Source organism: Nanorana parkeri, unplaced genomic scaffold (genome assembly GCF_000935625.1).
Source record: "Nanorana parkeri isolate BGI_ZX_2015 unplaced genomic scaffold, ASM93562v1 scaffold9, whole genome shotgun sequence".
Lineage (NCBI taxonomy): Eukaryota > Metazoa > Chordata > Amphibia > Anura > Dicroglossidae > Nanorana > Nanorana parkeri.
Genome location: NW_017306277.1, coordinates 2524514 through 2541832, shown reverse-complemented (window position 1 = coordinate 2541832; position 17319 = coordinate 2524514). Strand labels below are relative to the sequence as shown.

The 17319-nt window shown below is 45.6% G+C and overlaps 2 protein-coding genes across 2 annotated transcripts in view; one reads left to right on the top strand and one right to left on the bottom strand.

The window, feature by feature from the left end:
* The window catches only part of ATXN7 (ataxin 7), a 90592-nt gene extending 76800 nt beyond the window's left edge, over positions 1–13792 (bottom strand). Inside the window, exon 1 of the mRNA XM_018554713.1 lies at positions 13694–13792. The gene's annotated coding sequence lies outside the window, so the exon portion shown is untranslated. The remainder of the gene's footprint in view (positions 1–13693) is intronic.
* Positions 13793–16686: 2894 nt separating this feature from the next.
* The window catches only part of THOC7 (THO complex 7), an 11854-nt gene continuing 11221 nt past the window's right edge, over positions 16687–17319 (top strand). The window contains exon 1 of the mRNA XM_018554597.1: positions 16687–16894. Within this exon, the coding sequence (XP_018410099.1) occupies positions 16876–16894 (19 nt within the window). The 5' untranslated portion in view covers positions 16687–16875. The remainder of the gene's footprint in view (positions 16895–17319) is intronic.

Here is a 17319-nt window from a genome sequence, read left to right as displayed (position 1 = left end):
CACACATCACTACAACCATGCAGACACGTGAACGTCACATCCTCTACCCTACACATTACATACACACAAGGAACGTATTGCTCCTTCCAGAGCAGCTGGACAGCTCACCTCCATCGCTCTATAAGATATGCAGCATTTGCATGGATTTTATATCAGAGATATCTTCTATGTACAGAGAAGTGCATGAGTGTGACAGTGAATACACAGCAATATACTGTATGTAACACGCATTACAGGTAACACAAACATTGTCTATCATAAACCCATTCAATATTTGCTTGGGGGAAAGGTATCAGCAAGTGATACATACAAGTGAGACAATAAACTGATATTTTTGCTACCACAAAGAGATAAAAATGGAAAAGAGAGAATAGAACTGAATAAAATAGAATGGAGAAAATATTTTGATCCAAAATTGTAATAAATACAAGTAAATAATGTTTATCCATGCAATCATTTAAAGAGGAACTTACCCTTATCTTCAAAATAACAACAAACACACCTTTGGAAATATTTAGTGATGACAATCTACAAACAGATACTTCCAGATAATTGACAGCTTTGTATTCTTTGCATACCTTACTCTTCTGTTCTTTTCCAGTCCTCTCACAGTGGCCATTTTTACTAAGGAAGAGCACAAGCCAGAGTGCCAAGGCGCTCTTGTTGGTACTCTTTTTTTTTTTTAGCTACCTCACAGGGCATCTCCACCTGCCTTCCTGGAGCCGCACACCTTACAGCTATACCTGCAAGGCATTATTCCAGTAAAAAAATGGAATAATAAGGAAGTCCAGCACTCTCAGATGTAGAACAGTGCCCCCCCTATTGTTCTACATCTGAGAGTGCTGGACTTCCTTATTATTCCCTTTTTTCTAAGGGCAGATGAATCCATCTCCCTTTACTTCCTGGAACTCTGATCAGGACATGTGACCATGCACATCATCTCAGGGGAGGAAAATGCCTTTCACTGAGATCTCGTCAGATTACAGATGAGATTTCCCAGCAATGTTCAGCTGATGTAACTTTCCAAGGAGACACCGCTTGGGCACGATTACATCACTAATGCCGAAGAGAACCAGGAAGTGGAAAAACAATAATTGTAAGTAAAATAAACATGTTTGTTTAACTAAAGAATGTAAAATTATTTCATGTCAGCATTCAGAGCTGCATACTGATGTGATTGTTATCAACACAAATCCCACCAGCGCCTAAAGCAGTGGTTCTCAACCTTTGTGGGGCCGGGACCCCTTGGTAACATTTGCCAAGATGTGGTGACCCCAATGGTAATATTTAGGGGTGCACCAATACTAGTATCTGAGTGGGCTCTCAGGTGGCTAGTGGCACTCACCTCCCCTCACTCCTGCCCAATTCCCTCTCTCAGATCCCCTCTGGCCGCCGCTGCTGCAGCACCATCTAGGAGAACTGACACTGCTGCACTAGGAGGAGGCTAAGGAGTCTCTTACCTAGCACAGCACAAGGCACATGGCGACCCCCTCAACTGCTGCTTGCGACCCACTTTTGGGTCGCGACCCACAGGTTGAGAACCACTGGCCTAAAAGGATCTTGGCACGGGATCTAGCATACATAATAATGATAATAGTAGTGCATCTTCTCACAATGAGGCTGCTCCTTAAAAGCCGGGGAGACTATCAAATCATCCGTAAACAAAAACCAAGAGAGCCCCTTCTCCTGTGCATTATCATTTATTGTAAATAGATACGAAACAATAAAAACCTGCTCGCAAAGGTCAGGTGCAGACAGCGTCTGAACATAAAGTCATTCTGTGACTCCATCTGTGAGGCTGTTGCAGATAGAGTTATTCTGTGACTCCTATGTTGGGACGCTGCCTGCACCTCACCTTTGCAAGCAGGTTTTTATTGTTTCGTATCTATTTACAATAAATGATAATGCACAGGAGAAGGGGCTCTCTTGGTTTTTGTTTACGGATGATGTGATTTTTAGTGAAAGGGGGTAAAAGTCCACTTTAAGTCTACCTGTATTCCATCCATCCTCTACACCAGTGGTTCTCAATCTGCGTAACCTCAGGACCCACATTTGTCCTTGGTCATTAAGTTGCGACCCAAGTCGCAGTGCAATGGAACGCACGCTTCATTGAAGTACCACGCGTTCAGGTGCGGGCGATTAAACTGTGGGAAGGAGGTGCGTTTGGGGTGCCATTCAAATGAATGACAACGCAACGCACCTCCAACACCAGAATGCGTAGTAGGTGCGATTGTATGGTACAGTGTGTTAATCACACGGGACTGTTCGATTAATGCACTGTACTAGTATAAACAGGCCCTCAAAAACACTGACAGACACAATCTCACATACACAATCCCCCCAAAAATTATAATTTTTTTAAGATCCACCAAGTCTTCCTACCTTACGAGAACTAGAGGGGATCCTTAGCCTGGGGACCAGTGTGGGCTGCTGTGCTGTGACTGAGTTCCATCCAGAAGTGCATTGCTTGTACAATCCCCCTTACGTGCCCATTAGAGATGCCGGGAGCCAGAACGTGGCATCACTCCAGTCCAGGCACCTCTACAGGACACGCGAGGAAGCTGTAAGCAATGCATGTATGGATGAAGCTCCCTCGCGGCCATTGCTCCATCCCATCACACCTTAAGCTGACATTCTGCACCGAGCAGCAGATGAATGGCTGCTTGGCGCAAGAACTGACAGTGCTGCGCTAGGGGGAAAGCTGAAAAGCCTCTCACCTAGAAAAGTGGAAGGCACGCGGCGACCCACTGAACACAGGGTCGCGACCCACTCTTGGGTCACGACCCACTAGTTGAGAACCAAGGCTCTAGAGGCCTGCACACGAGTTCAGCTATGTTCTGGAGCAATGGGGACTCCCATGGTTCAGGCTGGGACCCACCCTCCTCATCCATCATTCAGAGGGGCCAATAGTAAGGGGGTGGACCCCGGTTTGGTATTTTTAAAATCGAGCACCTTGTGTTTCTGGGCGCTCTACAACAATGGCAGGGCACTGGAGGTGGGGAGTTATGTACCCCGCTCGCTTGAGTTCACCCCAACCCGCTCAAAACTGTGACTGCCACCCCATCCCCCCTCGGCCAATCAGTGGCGGCGGGGGCATTTTGCCGCCACTGATTGACTGAGGATTGGCCATTACTGAGTGACATATGGCTGCAGGGCGAGGAATGCACCTGCTGCACCTGGGGGGGTCTGTTGATGTTGGTCACAGTTTTGAACAGGCTTGGGTGAAGAGGTTTCGTACCAAGCCCAGGCTCATCACTACTGCTGGCCATGTCAGCTGACCTTACGTTGTCACCCGGCTACTGAGTGTGCAGTGGATGACATCAGGCAGTGGACAGAGGCAGCAATAAAAATCGATACAGCTAAATAGGGAGGCAAATATAAAACATCTTACAGGTAACTCTGCAGAAATATAAGAATGTTAAGATTTTCCCGCAAGTTTCCCCGTGACTGGTCCTCTTTAAATCCCTGGTGAAATGCATTGCTTGTTATACGCGCTGTTGCAGATGAATGTCTGCATGCACACAATGCTTTTTAGGAATACGATTTTGTGTGCGACACACTTGACTGACAAGCATTTATTTATTAACTTCTAATTCCCAGCAATCCCTTCCCTAGTCTTTTCCTATGATAAGGTGAACGAGCCGAGCGCACATTTGTAACTAGGGCTCTCTCGCCTCTTACGGACGCTCAGAGCCGCAAAGTACCATAGTACATATCCAAACTGAATTAATCTATTTTTTTTTTTATGCAAAGCCGCGGTTGCCAGGCAACATCATTTCAACACAATGGTCTACTCTGCCCGCATCCCGAAGCAAAAAACAGAACAATTATATGACTACTGCCTGATCTGTGACAACGTGACACGATTCCTGAGCTCACGTACGCAACGGATCGAGTGCAGAGCAGCTGGAAAAGGCAAATATATAGTTAACCGACGCAGGCCTGCGAATTAAAAAAGCCACGGGAGGTTCGCTTTTTAATCCACTTAAAGCTGAACTCCAGGAAAATGGTTAAACACACATGAGCCTACCAAAGGATTTAGTTTTTTTTCTGTTCAACCAATTTTGTGATCCCGATATCCCTGCTGGACAAACCAGCCTGCTGGCTGACCTCACTTTTCTCTAGTGCAGATAAGCAACACAGCTTGGTCACGGAGCAAAACGGAGCGTGTTGATTGGCCAATGAAATTGTGGCAGCACACTGCTCGCCTTTCCTGTAGGCATGATAAGCTGGCCATACACACATAGCTTTTGTTTGTTCAACATGCAGACTGAACAAAAGAAATCCAACCTCCAATATGGAATGTTGGGAGCAGGGCTGTAGCTACCAGGGGGCGAGTGAGGCACTTGCCTCAGGCGCAGCTGAGAGGGAGCGTAGCCAGGGCCCCCTCGTCCCTGTTGCCATGGCGAGCACAGGGCGCCATTGGCCACAGGGGCGCCGCGCGGCCAACACAGCGGCGGCTCGGCATGGAGAAGTGGGGCGGCACAGGATCCAGCTTCTCCTTGGATCCCCGCTGCTCTCCCCCACCTGTATGGACAGAATAATTTGTGTCCTCAATCTCTTTTGCTATTTCAAAAGGGAAACGTCAGGGGTCTGTTTAGAGCCCCAATATTTCCCCAAAGACGCCCCCCCCAACAGTAAAAAAAACACACACACGTACACACACACACTCATGCACACATATTAGACATGTGCAAAGACTAAAAATTTGTTTCGGACGTCAAACGAAACACATTTTTATGCTATTATGGATTTAGCCACCAGCACATTCTGCACATGCGTGCCGCCATCCTGGAGGCGGCGAGCATTACGTCAGATGACGCCGTGTGTGCTCAACGACAGGTGACATAACACGACTGTTGGGGGCCACAATTTTGCCCCAGGCGCAAAAGGAGCTAGCTATGGCTCTGGTTGGGAGTGTGCTTGTCTCTGTTAACAAAGCATCGTTGCTTGTAGCTCACCAAAAGACCAGCTGAAGTCTGCTATCAGCTTGATTTAATGACCAGACACCACTCTGTGTGCTCAACGCTTCCGGAGTGGGACTGAAGGATGCTTTAAAGGCTTAAAGAATTTTGCATGAAGCTTACAAGGCGCAGCCTATGTCATGTTCCCAGCACTAATGGACACAGCCACATTGTCTAAACAGTCAATCATCTTTACTGGTGTTTGATCTCTTTATAGAGTCCTAGATGTGGACAGGAGGACCCCCCTCCAGCTTGCCCAGCTACCCGTACCCATATGGTTCCCCCATCCCCTCTCTTTATCCACATGGGGCATTGCACAGCTGCAGAGGATGAACAAGCTGAATGCGTGTTCGAAATGTAGCTTTACCATTCCTCCCCTACTTACCAATGAAGGAAATCCCCGATGGTTCCCTCTCCCTTCTCCCCTATGACTGAAGAGGCTGCTTGTCGAGTAATGGTCACCACAGTACAAGTATAGTACACATGACCCCTCGATGCATTCTCTGAGTGGGAACAAGATGGGAATCCTGTATAATACACATCCTCTGCTTGGCACACAAGACCCTCACTACATTCCTAAAGGTTCTGTTTTCTGACTAATTAACAGGTGAAACAACTCTGCTAAACAGCAACATATACACAACAAAAGAGCTTTGTCATGTATTGCCCTGAAAAGCTTTGTGTTAGTTCAAAAGCACAAAATCAATGACGACTCCTTTCAACCACATTGTCATTTTGGACGGTGATGCACATGCTCTTTCGGTCAGGAAACTCTTGACCTGATACACATGTACAGCGTGACGGATGTATGCAGTGTTGACATTCGCATTATTACACATGCTATAGCATTGTTAAAGGGTTTCTAAACCCTCCAGTGTTTTTAAGTTTAGACCGATTTAATAGCGGTCTAAACTTACCTGTGCCTTCCCCGCGCGCTCCCGTCCAAAAATGTGAAACTGCATGGGTGGCCGCAAAGCATCTTGGGGCGGGCGCATTCGCAGTTCACATTTTCAGCCAGGACGCGAGGAGAGACACAAGGTAAGTATATGGACGCATGCAGACACCGTGGGACAGGAAGTGCCAGCAAGCTCAGAGGAGTCAGCGCTGGATCTGAGATTCGCCGCAGCGCTGGAGAGACAGATGAAAACTACAGGAAAGATTGAGAGACATCATTTAAGGTAAGTGCTTTCATTAACGTTGGGGTGAGGAAAATTTTTTTTTGCCTTTAATGTCCCTTTAAGCTATACTTATGCTTTACTGGATTTGCTATGCTCATCTCAGTAATGTTTTCTGTATACTGGTCGTACTGTGACCATGTTTTTCATGTTCCATATTTATACGTTTCAATAAAGACGTTTTGAATAATAAAAAAAAAAAAAAGCACAAAATAAGTGTGCAATGGTACTGCAAATACTATTGCACTCATTTTATGGACCGCTATCGCAAAAACATGTCGGACACTCAATAACTAAAGTGTGATATGGGGTTCCCTAAAGACTTCAAATGTCCGGGAACGAGTAGAGAGACGAAAAATCTTTCTGACCGATAAACGTCTCTTCAGACACCGCACGGTTGGATGACCCAGGAACGCATATTTATGTCTATGGAGAAGGTAAGTTGGAGAGCGGAAAGGTGATCTCAATGTTCAAGAAAACCAGTCAGGAAAATCCAAAATAGTCAAATCGATTTTCCACAGAACAAAAGGATCAGCCATTGGATGTCCGGAGAGGTCGGGGAGGAATGTCCACGGACATACAATCCTTTCCAGAGCTAAATGTAACTACCGTATTTGCCGGCGTATAAGACGACCCCCTAATTTTTCAGTTAAAACATAGGTTTTGGGCTATACTCGTCTTATACGACGAGTATAGCCCAAAACAATGGGGCGGAACCGGCGGGAATTTTAAAAGTTAAAAAAAAGAACAAAAAAGGAAAAAAAATATAAAATGATCAGACCGCCAGGGAGACTAATCTGTCAGGCCGGTGGATATGCGGTAATACCGTATGTACGGTAGCTTCGGCTAAATACAGTATACCACGCTGAGCCAATCACGGCGAGCGATGTATTCTATTAATGAATACAAAGCCTGCTCGGATTGGTTACCAGTGAATACACATCCAGAGGTATTGTATAGCTTGCGTATAAGACTAAAAACTCGGCTTATACGCCGGCAAATATGGTAGCTGAATCTGTATATCTTTGAAAACCTTAACTTGAAATAAAAAAAAGGAAAAATTTGAATTTATATATAAGAAAAATAAACTTGCATGGTATACATTCTTTTTACCTTTTATTTGTTAAAACAATACAATCACTCATGTATGCTTGTGCTATAACCAGCCCTAGTTTAAGCGCCTGTACCAGCAAAATGTGCCGATTTGCAGGTAGTGCCATGATGTCACTAGACTCCACCTCTATGCATTTCATCAATTTGACTTCCTCAGGAGCAGCCAAGGCTGCTGAGTGATTGGAAGGTTTTTGATAGGGATGCACCGATACCAATACTAGTATCGGTATTGATTTGTATTTGGGCAAGTACTCGTCCAAATACAGTGGTTCACAAACTTAATTTGTTCCACAATTCTGGTTGCAAAACGTATTGTTTGCGAACCGAATCAAATTTCCCCATAAGGTTCAATGTAAATAAGGTTATTCCGATCTGACCCCTACGAATATGGTCGCGAGCAGAATCAAATTTCCCCATAAGGTTCAATGTAAATGAGGTTAATCCGTTCTGAACCATATGTAAATTCATGACTGCTCTGCACTTTCTTTGTACCACCATGCTTGCTCTGCACTTTCTTTGGAGCCATGCTGCATTGAATAATACTGTACAGTACTAAAAAGCACACAACTCGACTAGAGGAAGCCACGAACACGTGTCAGAGTGGGAAAGATGGCCGCGGTCGTCACCCGATTTGGAGTTCGCGAACAGAAGCAAAATTTTGCCGAACTGCACTCCCGATGCAAGCAGGAGGGCGAGGCGGATGAAAGATGTACCTGGTGAGGATTTAAAGGGTAATTCCACTTTCCCAGGCGAATTTGGGAAAAATGGTATTACCACCTCCAATCTGCCCTGTTTCTCTTCCCCCCCACTGCTCTTACCTGTCAACGATCACTCCTTCCCCTCCATGGCTACCTGTGTAATATCCGTACATGGGATTGCAGTCCTGCCGCATGTATTTCAAGTTTTGCTCGCAAATGATTGCGCTGTCCAATAAGAAGTGCTGCCCTTTGGTCATTGCAGTCAGAGTTGCTTCCCATTGGTCAGCGTGGTCAGGTGACCAATGAGTGCTCGCCATTTGCGAGCATAATTTGAAATACATGCAGAAGGCTGCAAATCCAAGTACAGAGTCTGGATATTACACCGATAGCCGTGGAAGGGGAAGGGTCGATTGTAGACAGGTACGACCAGCTGGTGGAGGGGTTGGGGTAAATCAGCAGACTGGTGGGGGTAAATCAGCAGACTGGTGGGGGTAATTCCATTTTTCCAAATTTGCTTTGGGCCCTCCTAACCATCTTGTCCTGCGGTGCATTGTAACTGTACTGTCTTCCTTCATATTATAATATGCTGTTGGCGCTATGTAAATCCTGTATAATATAATAATAATTATTGCGAAGAGATCATACCGAGTCCCTTCCCTATTTATGGATTCTTAGCTGCCCGTTTGGATGTATACTGATCTGTGTATGTATCGCTAAGTGTATAACGTTGGCATCTTCAGGTATGAATTCAATCCTGCGCATGAGCGGGAGTTACGTTCTCCTGGTACGGCTAATAAAAATGGCCAAAGATCCCAAATCTGGAAGGTTGGACGACACGTCAGTGATGTGGACGTCACATCCCTGGATTGGAGAGTATAGTTCTGCTTTACGGAGAATGTCTCCCATCTCACCCACCCTCACTGGTTGACAGCAGGAAGTTATTATTTTCATAATGAGGAACCATGAGGGTTAGGATATCAGATTAGGTTCTTTTTAGACCAAGGGAAGGCAACCTAGGCACTCCAGCTGTGGGACCAACACATCCAATAATGCTGCGTCTGGGAGTCATGTCTGTGTCTTTTGTCAATGCTAAAGCCGGATGAAGGGACCCTGTGCGGTCCCGAAAGCGCTTGTTTGGTCATATGACAAAAAACTTCAATAAATTAAGCTTTTGCTATCTTAAAAGGATTGGTGTGCTGGTGACATTTCTACAATTTTGCTGACATTCGCGGCGCCATCCGCAGTCACTGCGAGCACCCCCCACTACAAGGGACATATCGGTAAGGAGTGCGACAAGGATAGTACTTATTACTTCATGTCTGTGGATGTCACAACAAATTCCATCATGATTCTGCCTCTGGGAGTCATGCCTGTGGATGTCAGAGTCTTGCAATGCCTCATGAGACTTATAGTTCCACAACAGCCAGGGTGCCAAGGTTGCCTACCCCTGTTTTAGACCAACAGCCTTCTTCAATACAGAGTTCTAATCCCTAAGGCTGGCCATACTCAGGCTGAATGGGAAAAAAAAAAAAAAAATCGAACAGATTCCCCCATCCAAGCTACACAGAACAGATGGACGAACATGCCACTGATAGATATTGGATTTAGCAGCCGCTGCTCTGGGAGCTGCTGGATACCCGGACATTGCCCACATCTGATTGAACACAGACACCATTTCTCTGAAAAATTTCAGATCTGCATTTTCAACAAAAAAGTCAGTTGAAAAATCAAGTTTTGTCGAGCCGAGGAACCGGATAAAATTATTTCCATGTACAATTCCCTCTATAAAGCTGGTCATACACCTATAGATTGTCTGCAGATTTTCTATGGTCAGATGGAAAAAGTGCAACAGATTCCTCCATCTACACTAAACTGTGTGTATGGAGGAATCTCCCGCTGGGCCAAGCTTCATTATCTTGCTAGTCGGCCCCGCTGGCTGTCAAAACACCTGAACAATGCCTGCATCCAATCAGATTCATCAGGTATTTTGAGAGCTAGCGGGGCCGACTAGCAAGATACTGAATCTTGGCCCAGTGGGAGATTCCCCCATCCACACAGTTTAGCGTAGATGGAGGAATCTGTTGCACTTTTTCCATCTGACCATAGAAAATCTGCAGATAATCGATAGGTGTATGGCCAGCTTTAGGAGGGATTTCCTGCCACTATTGGACAGGAAGTGAAGGAATATTTCCCAATGGGAAACAGATGGCATAAAAAAGCTGACAGGGGTTATAGCCCTACTCTATTCCAAAAATAAAAAAAAGATTTGGGCTTCAATACTACTTTAGTTGATTTTTAAAGCATATGTAAAACCAAAACTTTTTTTGTTTCAGATTTTTTAAGAGCGGTAAGAGGTTGGCACCTCTCAAGTTTTTATTGCTGTGTGTGTGTGTCCCGTAGATTTGCTCTCTTTATTTGTCCTGGTGACCACTAAAGCTGGGACTGAAAGCAAGAGAAAATTCAAAATGGTGAGCTGCCCCCAGCATACAAATAGAGAGGAAAATATTCCAATGGGGACACTTGTTCTAGTGACAATAGTCTATTTCTGGCACTTTGGGAGATTTTCTCACAATTCCTGTGTGCCGCGAACGAGCACATATAGGCGATCGGCGGGCTATGGACCCGCCAATCGCCTATATGTGAAACACCCGGTAACGGGTGTGTGCATTGAGCGGGTCTTTTCTGCCCGTGCGTGCCCGCTAGGGGGCGCGCGCGAGCAGAAAAAAATTGCCGCAGATGCTGCAGTGCCGTCCGTCCGTTTTTTTACTACGGGCGGACGGCAAGAGGTTAATGTTAATTAACCTGTTTGCTTTAAGGCTATTATGCATGTTGAGCTTTCACATGATTGTGTTACCTATAGGCCAACATGTTAATCATGTATGTAGTTATTGACTGTGCCTGAACAAAATAGTGCTTACCTTCAGGAGAAAAGGAGAGATAACAGCATCGTCAAGTGTGCTATAACCTCTTTCAAACACATTAAATACCTTCTATATTACTTAGCATGCAAACCAGAGCAGACTTAAGGTGCTACACTGTCCGAAATTCACACAGTGTGTGGTACTTTCGGCACTGTTTCAATCGGCATCCCTAGATCAGCTGATCGAAGGAGCCAGTCGGAAAATCTTCAATGAGCCGCCCGCTCTAGTTGGGTATTCTGACAGGTGCCGTACACAGTGGGATTCTTTGATTGACACGCTGTTAGTGTTGATGGAGGAATGGGGTCTATGTTTTTCGTTCAGCCCGCTCAGTGTATGGCCAGCTAGATCAGTGTATGAACAGTCTCAACCTCAGTGAAATGTAAAATGTGTCTGAGGCTAGGTCTGATATAATGTAGCACTTATATTGAGTGGCAATTGTGAGATAAAGCTACAGGTTATGATGTCACATCACCTGTAAATTTGGCTTGTTATTTTGTATCTCTCCCAAACATAATATTTTCTATCTTGTTTCAACTTGTTTTTAATTGGCCAATTCCTGAGTTTATGCTGATACAGTTTATTTTTACTTTGTGTATTTTCTCTTTATATTTTATATTGTTTCTATTTTTTCCTTTTTTTATTAGGTATTTTGTATGACGTAAGCTGGCCATACACTAGTATAGGGGCAGGCAAACTCTAGTCCTCTAGCTGTTGTGCAACTACAAATCCCATTAGCCATTGTAAGACTCTGATAGCCATGGGCATGACTCTCAGAGGCAGATACATGATGGGATTTGTAGTTTCACCACAGCTGGAGGGCCGAAGTTTGTCTACCCCTGCACAAGTAGATTATTTTACTAGTGTATGGCCAGGCTGGACAAAAAAACCTAACAGATTCCCCCATCCAAGCTACACAGAACAGATGGACGAACATGCCACTGATAGATATTGGATTTAGCAGCCGCTGCTCTGGGAGCTGCTGGATACCCGGACATTGCCCACATCTGATTGAACACAGACACCATTTCTCTGAAAAATTTCAGATCTGCATTTTCAACAAAAAAGTCAGTTGAAAAATCAAGTTTTGTCGAGCCGAGGAACCGGATAAAATTATTTCCATGTACAATTCCCTCTATAAAGCTGGTCATACACCTATAGATTGTCTGCAGATTTTCTATGGTCAGATGGAAAAAGTGCAACAGATTCCTCCATCTACACTAAACTGTGTGTATGGAGGAATCTCCCGCTGGGCCAAGCTTCATTATCTTGCTAGTCGGCCCCGCTGGCTGTCAAAACACCTGAACAATGCCTGCATCCAATCAGATTCATCAGGTATTTTGAGAGCTAGCGGGGCCGACTAGCAAGATACTGAATCTTGGCCCAGTGGGAGATTCCCCCATCCACACAGTTTAGCGTAGATGGAGGAATCTGTTGCACTTTTTCCATCTGACCATAGAAAATCTGCAGATAATCGATAGGTGTATGGCCAGCTTTAGGAGGGATTTCCTGCCACTATTGGACAGGAAGTGAAGGAATATTTCCCAATGGGAAACAGATGGCATAAAAAAGCTGACAGGGGTTATAGCCCTACTCTATTCCAAAAATAAAAAAAAGATTTGGGCTTCAATACTACTTTAGTTGATTTTTAAAGCATATGTAAAACCAAAACTTTTTTTGTTTCAGATTTTTTAAGAGCGGTAAGAGGTTGGCACCTCTCAAGTTTTTATTGCTGTGTGTGTGTGTGTCCCGTAGATTTGCTCTCTTTATTTGTCCTGGTGACCACTAAAGCTGGGACTGAAAGCAAGAGAAAATTCAAAATGGTGAGCTGCCCCCAGCATACAAATAGAGAGGAAAATATTCCAATGGGGACACTTGTTCTAGTGACAATAGTCTATTTCTGGCACTTTGGGAGATTTTCTCACAATTCCTGTTGTGGCTACAGGACAGGAAGTTAAGTAAAACTGCCCAATGTGACAGATGGCAAAAAAGTGACAGGGGTTTTAAAATCCTATAAATAATAATAATAAAATATAACAGTATTGGCTATAGTAAGGTAATCCATATCAACCAATCAGAAGCCGACCAGTGCAAGACGGATTCTGATTGGTGTATAGGGGTTACTGTGTTTAGGAACAAGAATCTTTATTACTGAAAAATGCTGTCACATTGCAAAAAAATCATCCCATGCAGGATTTCCCCTGGGGAGAATTACCCGTCTACTTGTACTGGCGACCAATGTTAGAGACAGAAAACAAGGCCCCTTTCAGACGGGCGCTGTCATTTCCGATCAGTAGAGGATCCGTGTACAGGTCCCCGGCTGATCGGAGCAGTACGGATCCAATGTCACCGTTATGACATCCGTGTCCGTCCAGTTTTATTTCCTTCATCTTGTGATGGAAGAAAGAACTGAACTTACCGGACCCACGTTAGGTCTGTGGGGGGTCAGATGTATGCAGACACGTGTGCCATGATCAGGTCTGTCAAAACGGAACTCCGACCTGGATGGATTTTGGGGTGATCAGATGTAAACTGACGCACGTCCACTTAGATCTGGCTGCCCATAGACTAGAGGTGGGCAACTCCCACCCTCCAGCTGTGCTTTATCGACAAATCCCAACATGCCTCTCCCTCTGGGAGTCATGTCTGTAACTGTCAATCATGTAATGGCTCATGGGACTTGTGGTTCCACAACAGCTGGAGGGGCGGAGTTGCCACCCCTGGTATACACTATACGTAATGGTAAATGTTCAATTATAAAAAAACAAACCAAAAAACAACAACTTGGGTATAGGAAGGAATGCAGCGCTCTGACCACCACGTACCTTTCAAGGATGCATTCCTCCAACTGGAGGATGTAGTTGCTGATGTGTTAATAGCTTCCGTTTAGATTGTTAGTTTTCTGGATCTTTCTTCTGTAGTGTGACTGCAGAATGGAACATAAACAACACAATAATTACACATGACACAATATACAAAATTAAAACTCCATGTTTATTAAAAAATACAGTTACATTAAAAACTATTGCCAATCACTATAAGGCCTCATTCACACTGCTAAGAGCCGGCCTGCACAGATCCGTGTGGCGTGCACGGCCGTATCGGGCCGCTCCCGGGAAAGACAGATGCTGCGTGTGATTGTACGCAGCAGCCTGTCCTTCTCTATGGGAGGACGCGGCCGTACGCTCACCCAAGCTGCACATACGTGCGAGTGTCCGGATCCATCCTGTCAGCACGGTTGTGCAGCTCGGGTGAGCGTAGGGCCACATCGTTCCATAGAGAACAGGCTGCTGCGTACAATCACACGCAGCACCTGTCCTTCCCGGGAGCTGCCCGATACGGTCGTGCGTGCTGCACGGATCTGTACGGGCCAGTTCTTAGCAGTGTGAATGAGGTCTAAAGCAGAACTCCCGGGAAAATGAATCTTAACCCTTGCAGTGGGGCTACCAATGCAAGGGTTAAGTGCTCCTTTTGGTCTAGAGGGGAAAATTAAAAAACGTTATACTCACCATATGCTCCGAGCCTGCCGGCTGTCACAGCGCTCCCTCCAGCCTGTCTCCTCATCCACTGCTGCAATGGTATGCCCATTGGCGTCCTCACACCCTATACACTGTGTATAAAATGTGATGACTCAAGGACCTTAGACCGCTGCAGCAGAGGGGGAGAGAGGCCCCAGGGACCGGTCTAAGAGCAAGCCGGCTCAGAGGATCAGGAGAGTATAACTTTGTTTTCATTCCTCCCTAGACCAAAACAAGCACTTAACCCTTGCAGTGTCTCATGACGTAGTTACTCTTGGTGAAGGTCCCTCTCCTGAAGAAGCCGACAGTGGCGAAATGCGTTGAGACAGTATATCGGCCAGCAGAACATGTCCTCTCTTACCAGCTTGTTGTTAAACCAGATTCAGATTGTTGCATTGCTCGTGACTGACGAATCTTGTAATGTTGGCCTATAAGGAACATGTCAGATGCCATGAAAGACATGCTTTTTGGTTTTAAATACATGGATTTTTCAAAAAATGTGTAAATAAGTTTTAGTTTTCAATTTTGTTCTCTACAACTTGTAACTTATTGATGAGGGCGACCCACAAAAAAAACATTTCCTGTTTCAGTTGTTTGCTAGATGACATAACCCATGGGGGGGGGGTGTGCTGCACTCCTCAGCGGTGGAGGAACTACTAATACCAGCATGATATATATAGATAGATGTGGTTAGTGCAGTGGATGAATGGGCATGGCTCATGGTGGGCATCCTGCACCCCTCCAGCAGTGGAGGAACTACTAGTACCAGCATGATATATAAAGTTAGATGTTGGGTAGTGCAGAGTATGTATGACAAGACCCATGGTGGGCACCCTGCACCCCTCAACAGTTGAGGAACTACTAGTACCAGCATAATATATAAATATGGGTATTGCAGAGTATTTATGGACATGACCCATGGTAGACACCTTGTACTCCCTCAGTGGTGAGGAACTACTAGTACCAGCATGATGGATAGATAGATAGATAGAGCAGAGTATGTATGGACATGACTTATAGTGGGCACCCTGCACTTCCTCAGTGGTGGAGGAACTACTAGTACCAGCATGATATATAGATAGATGTGGGTAGTGCAGAGTATGTATGGACATGACTCATACTGGACACCCTGCACCCCTCCCAACAGTGGAGGAACTACAGGTGAAACTCGAATAATTAGAATATCGTGCAAAGTTCATTTATTTCACTAATGCAACTTAAAAGGTGAAACTAATATATGAGATAGACTCATTACATGCAAAGCAAGATAATTCAAGCCGTGATTTGTCATAATTGTGATGATTATGGCTTACAGCTCATGAAAACCCCAAGAACCCCAAATCCACTACCTCAAAAACGTAGATTATTACATGCAATCAATAAAACAAGGATTGTACATAGAACAATATCGGACCTCTGAAAAGTACAAGCATGCATATGTACTCAGTACTTGGTTTGGGCCCCTTTTGCAGCACTTACGGCAATTACTTTTGCACGATATTCTAATTATTCGAGTTTCAACTGTACTAGTAACAGCATGATGAAGTTAGATGTTGGTAGTGCAGCGTATGTATGACAAGACCCATGGTGGTCACCCTGCAGTCCCTCAGCAGTGGAGGAACTACTAGTACCAGCATAATATATAGACAGATGTGGGTAGTGCAGAGTATTCATTGACACTCTGCACCTCCAGCATAGGAAGAACTAGATAGATAGATAGATAGATAGATAGATAGATAGATAGATAGATAGATAGATCAGAGTATGGACATGACTCATGGCGGGCACCCTGCATCCCTCCAGTAGTGGAGGAACTACTAGTACCAGCATGATATATAGATATGGAATGGATAGTGCAGAATATGTATGGACATGCCTCATGGCGGGCAGCCTGCACCCCTCAGCAGAGGAGGAACTACTAGTACCAGCAAGACAGATGTGGGTAGTGCAGAGTATGTATGCACATGACTCATGGTGGGCACCCTGCACCCCTCCAGCATAGGAAGAACTACTGGTTCCAGCATTAGAGTGCAGAGTATGTATGGACATGACTCAAGGTGGGCACCCTCCAGCAGTGAAGGAACTACTAGTACCAGCATGATATATAAATATGTATAGTGCAGAGTATGTATGGGCACAATGCACCCCTCCAGCATAGGAAGAACTACAAGTGCCAGCATTGGACAGATACATTCACTAGCCTACGTAATCCATGTACTCAGATGACCCCGGCTGACTAAACAGCCTGCGGCCTTCCAGCACTACAAGTCCCAGCATGCATCGCAGGCCGCACATCCCCCCCGCTGGGCCCCCAATTGGTAGTGAGCCCCTATCAGCATTTCTCGGGGCGGTGTGTACTGCCCCCCCCCGGCGGTGTCACACTCACCTGGGCTCGGGGGAGCCTATAGAGAGCGCGGCCCGGTGTGTGCGGCCTCCATACTTGTCCCGGGCTGCTGCATTGTGGGAGTCTGACCTCACTACCCGCCGACATGGGAGCCGTCACCGACGGTAAGTAAAGGCCCTGCTCCTCCCCACAGCTGCCCCCCCGCCCATGAGACTGCACAGCGGTCACCCCACAGGCCGCGCAGCCCCGGGCTAGAGTTCGCGCTTCGTCCGGGATCAGAGCGGCGAGATCGGCACGGCCTGGCCTTCTCCCCCTCCCCAGCTGTGTGCAATGAGGGAGCCCGGGAGTACAGGCCTTAGTGTCTCCCTGCCTCTAAATGATGATTTGTCTGAACTCCTGTTCTCACAATACAGCAATATTTATTCCCGGTGTCCTGGGCACCATAGTGACATTTCAGTATGTGGTGAATGGAGGAGTAATGGTGGTATAGGCGGCCAGGCCATGTACAAGGGAGGGATAGTCAGCAATGTGTACCATTCATGGCTGTTACGCTTATACAATTGTGTTTTTTTTTATAGTTGGCAACATT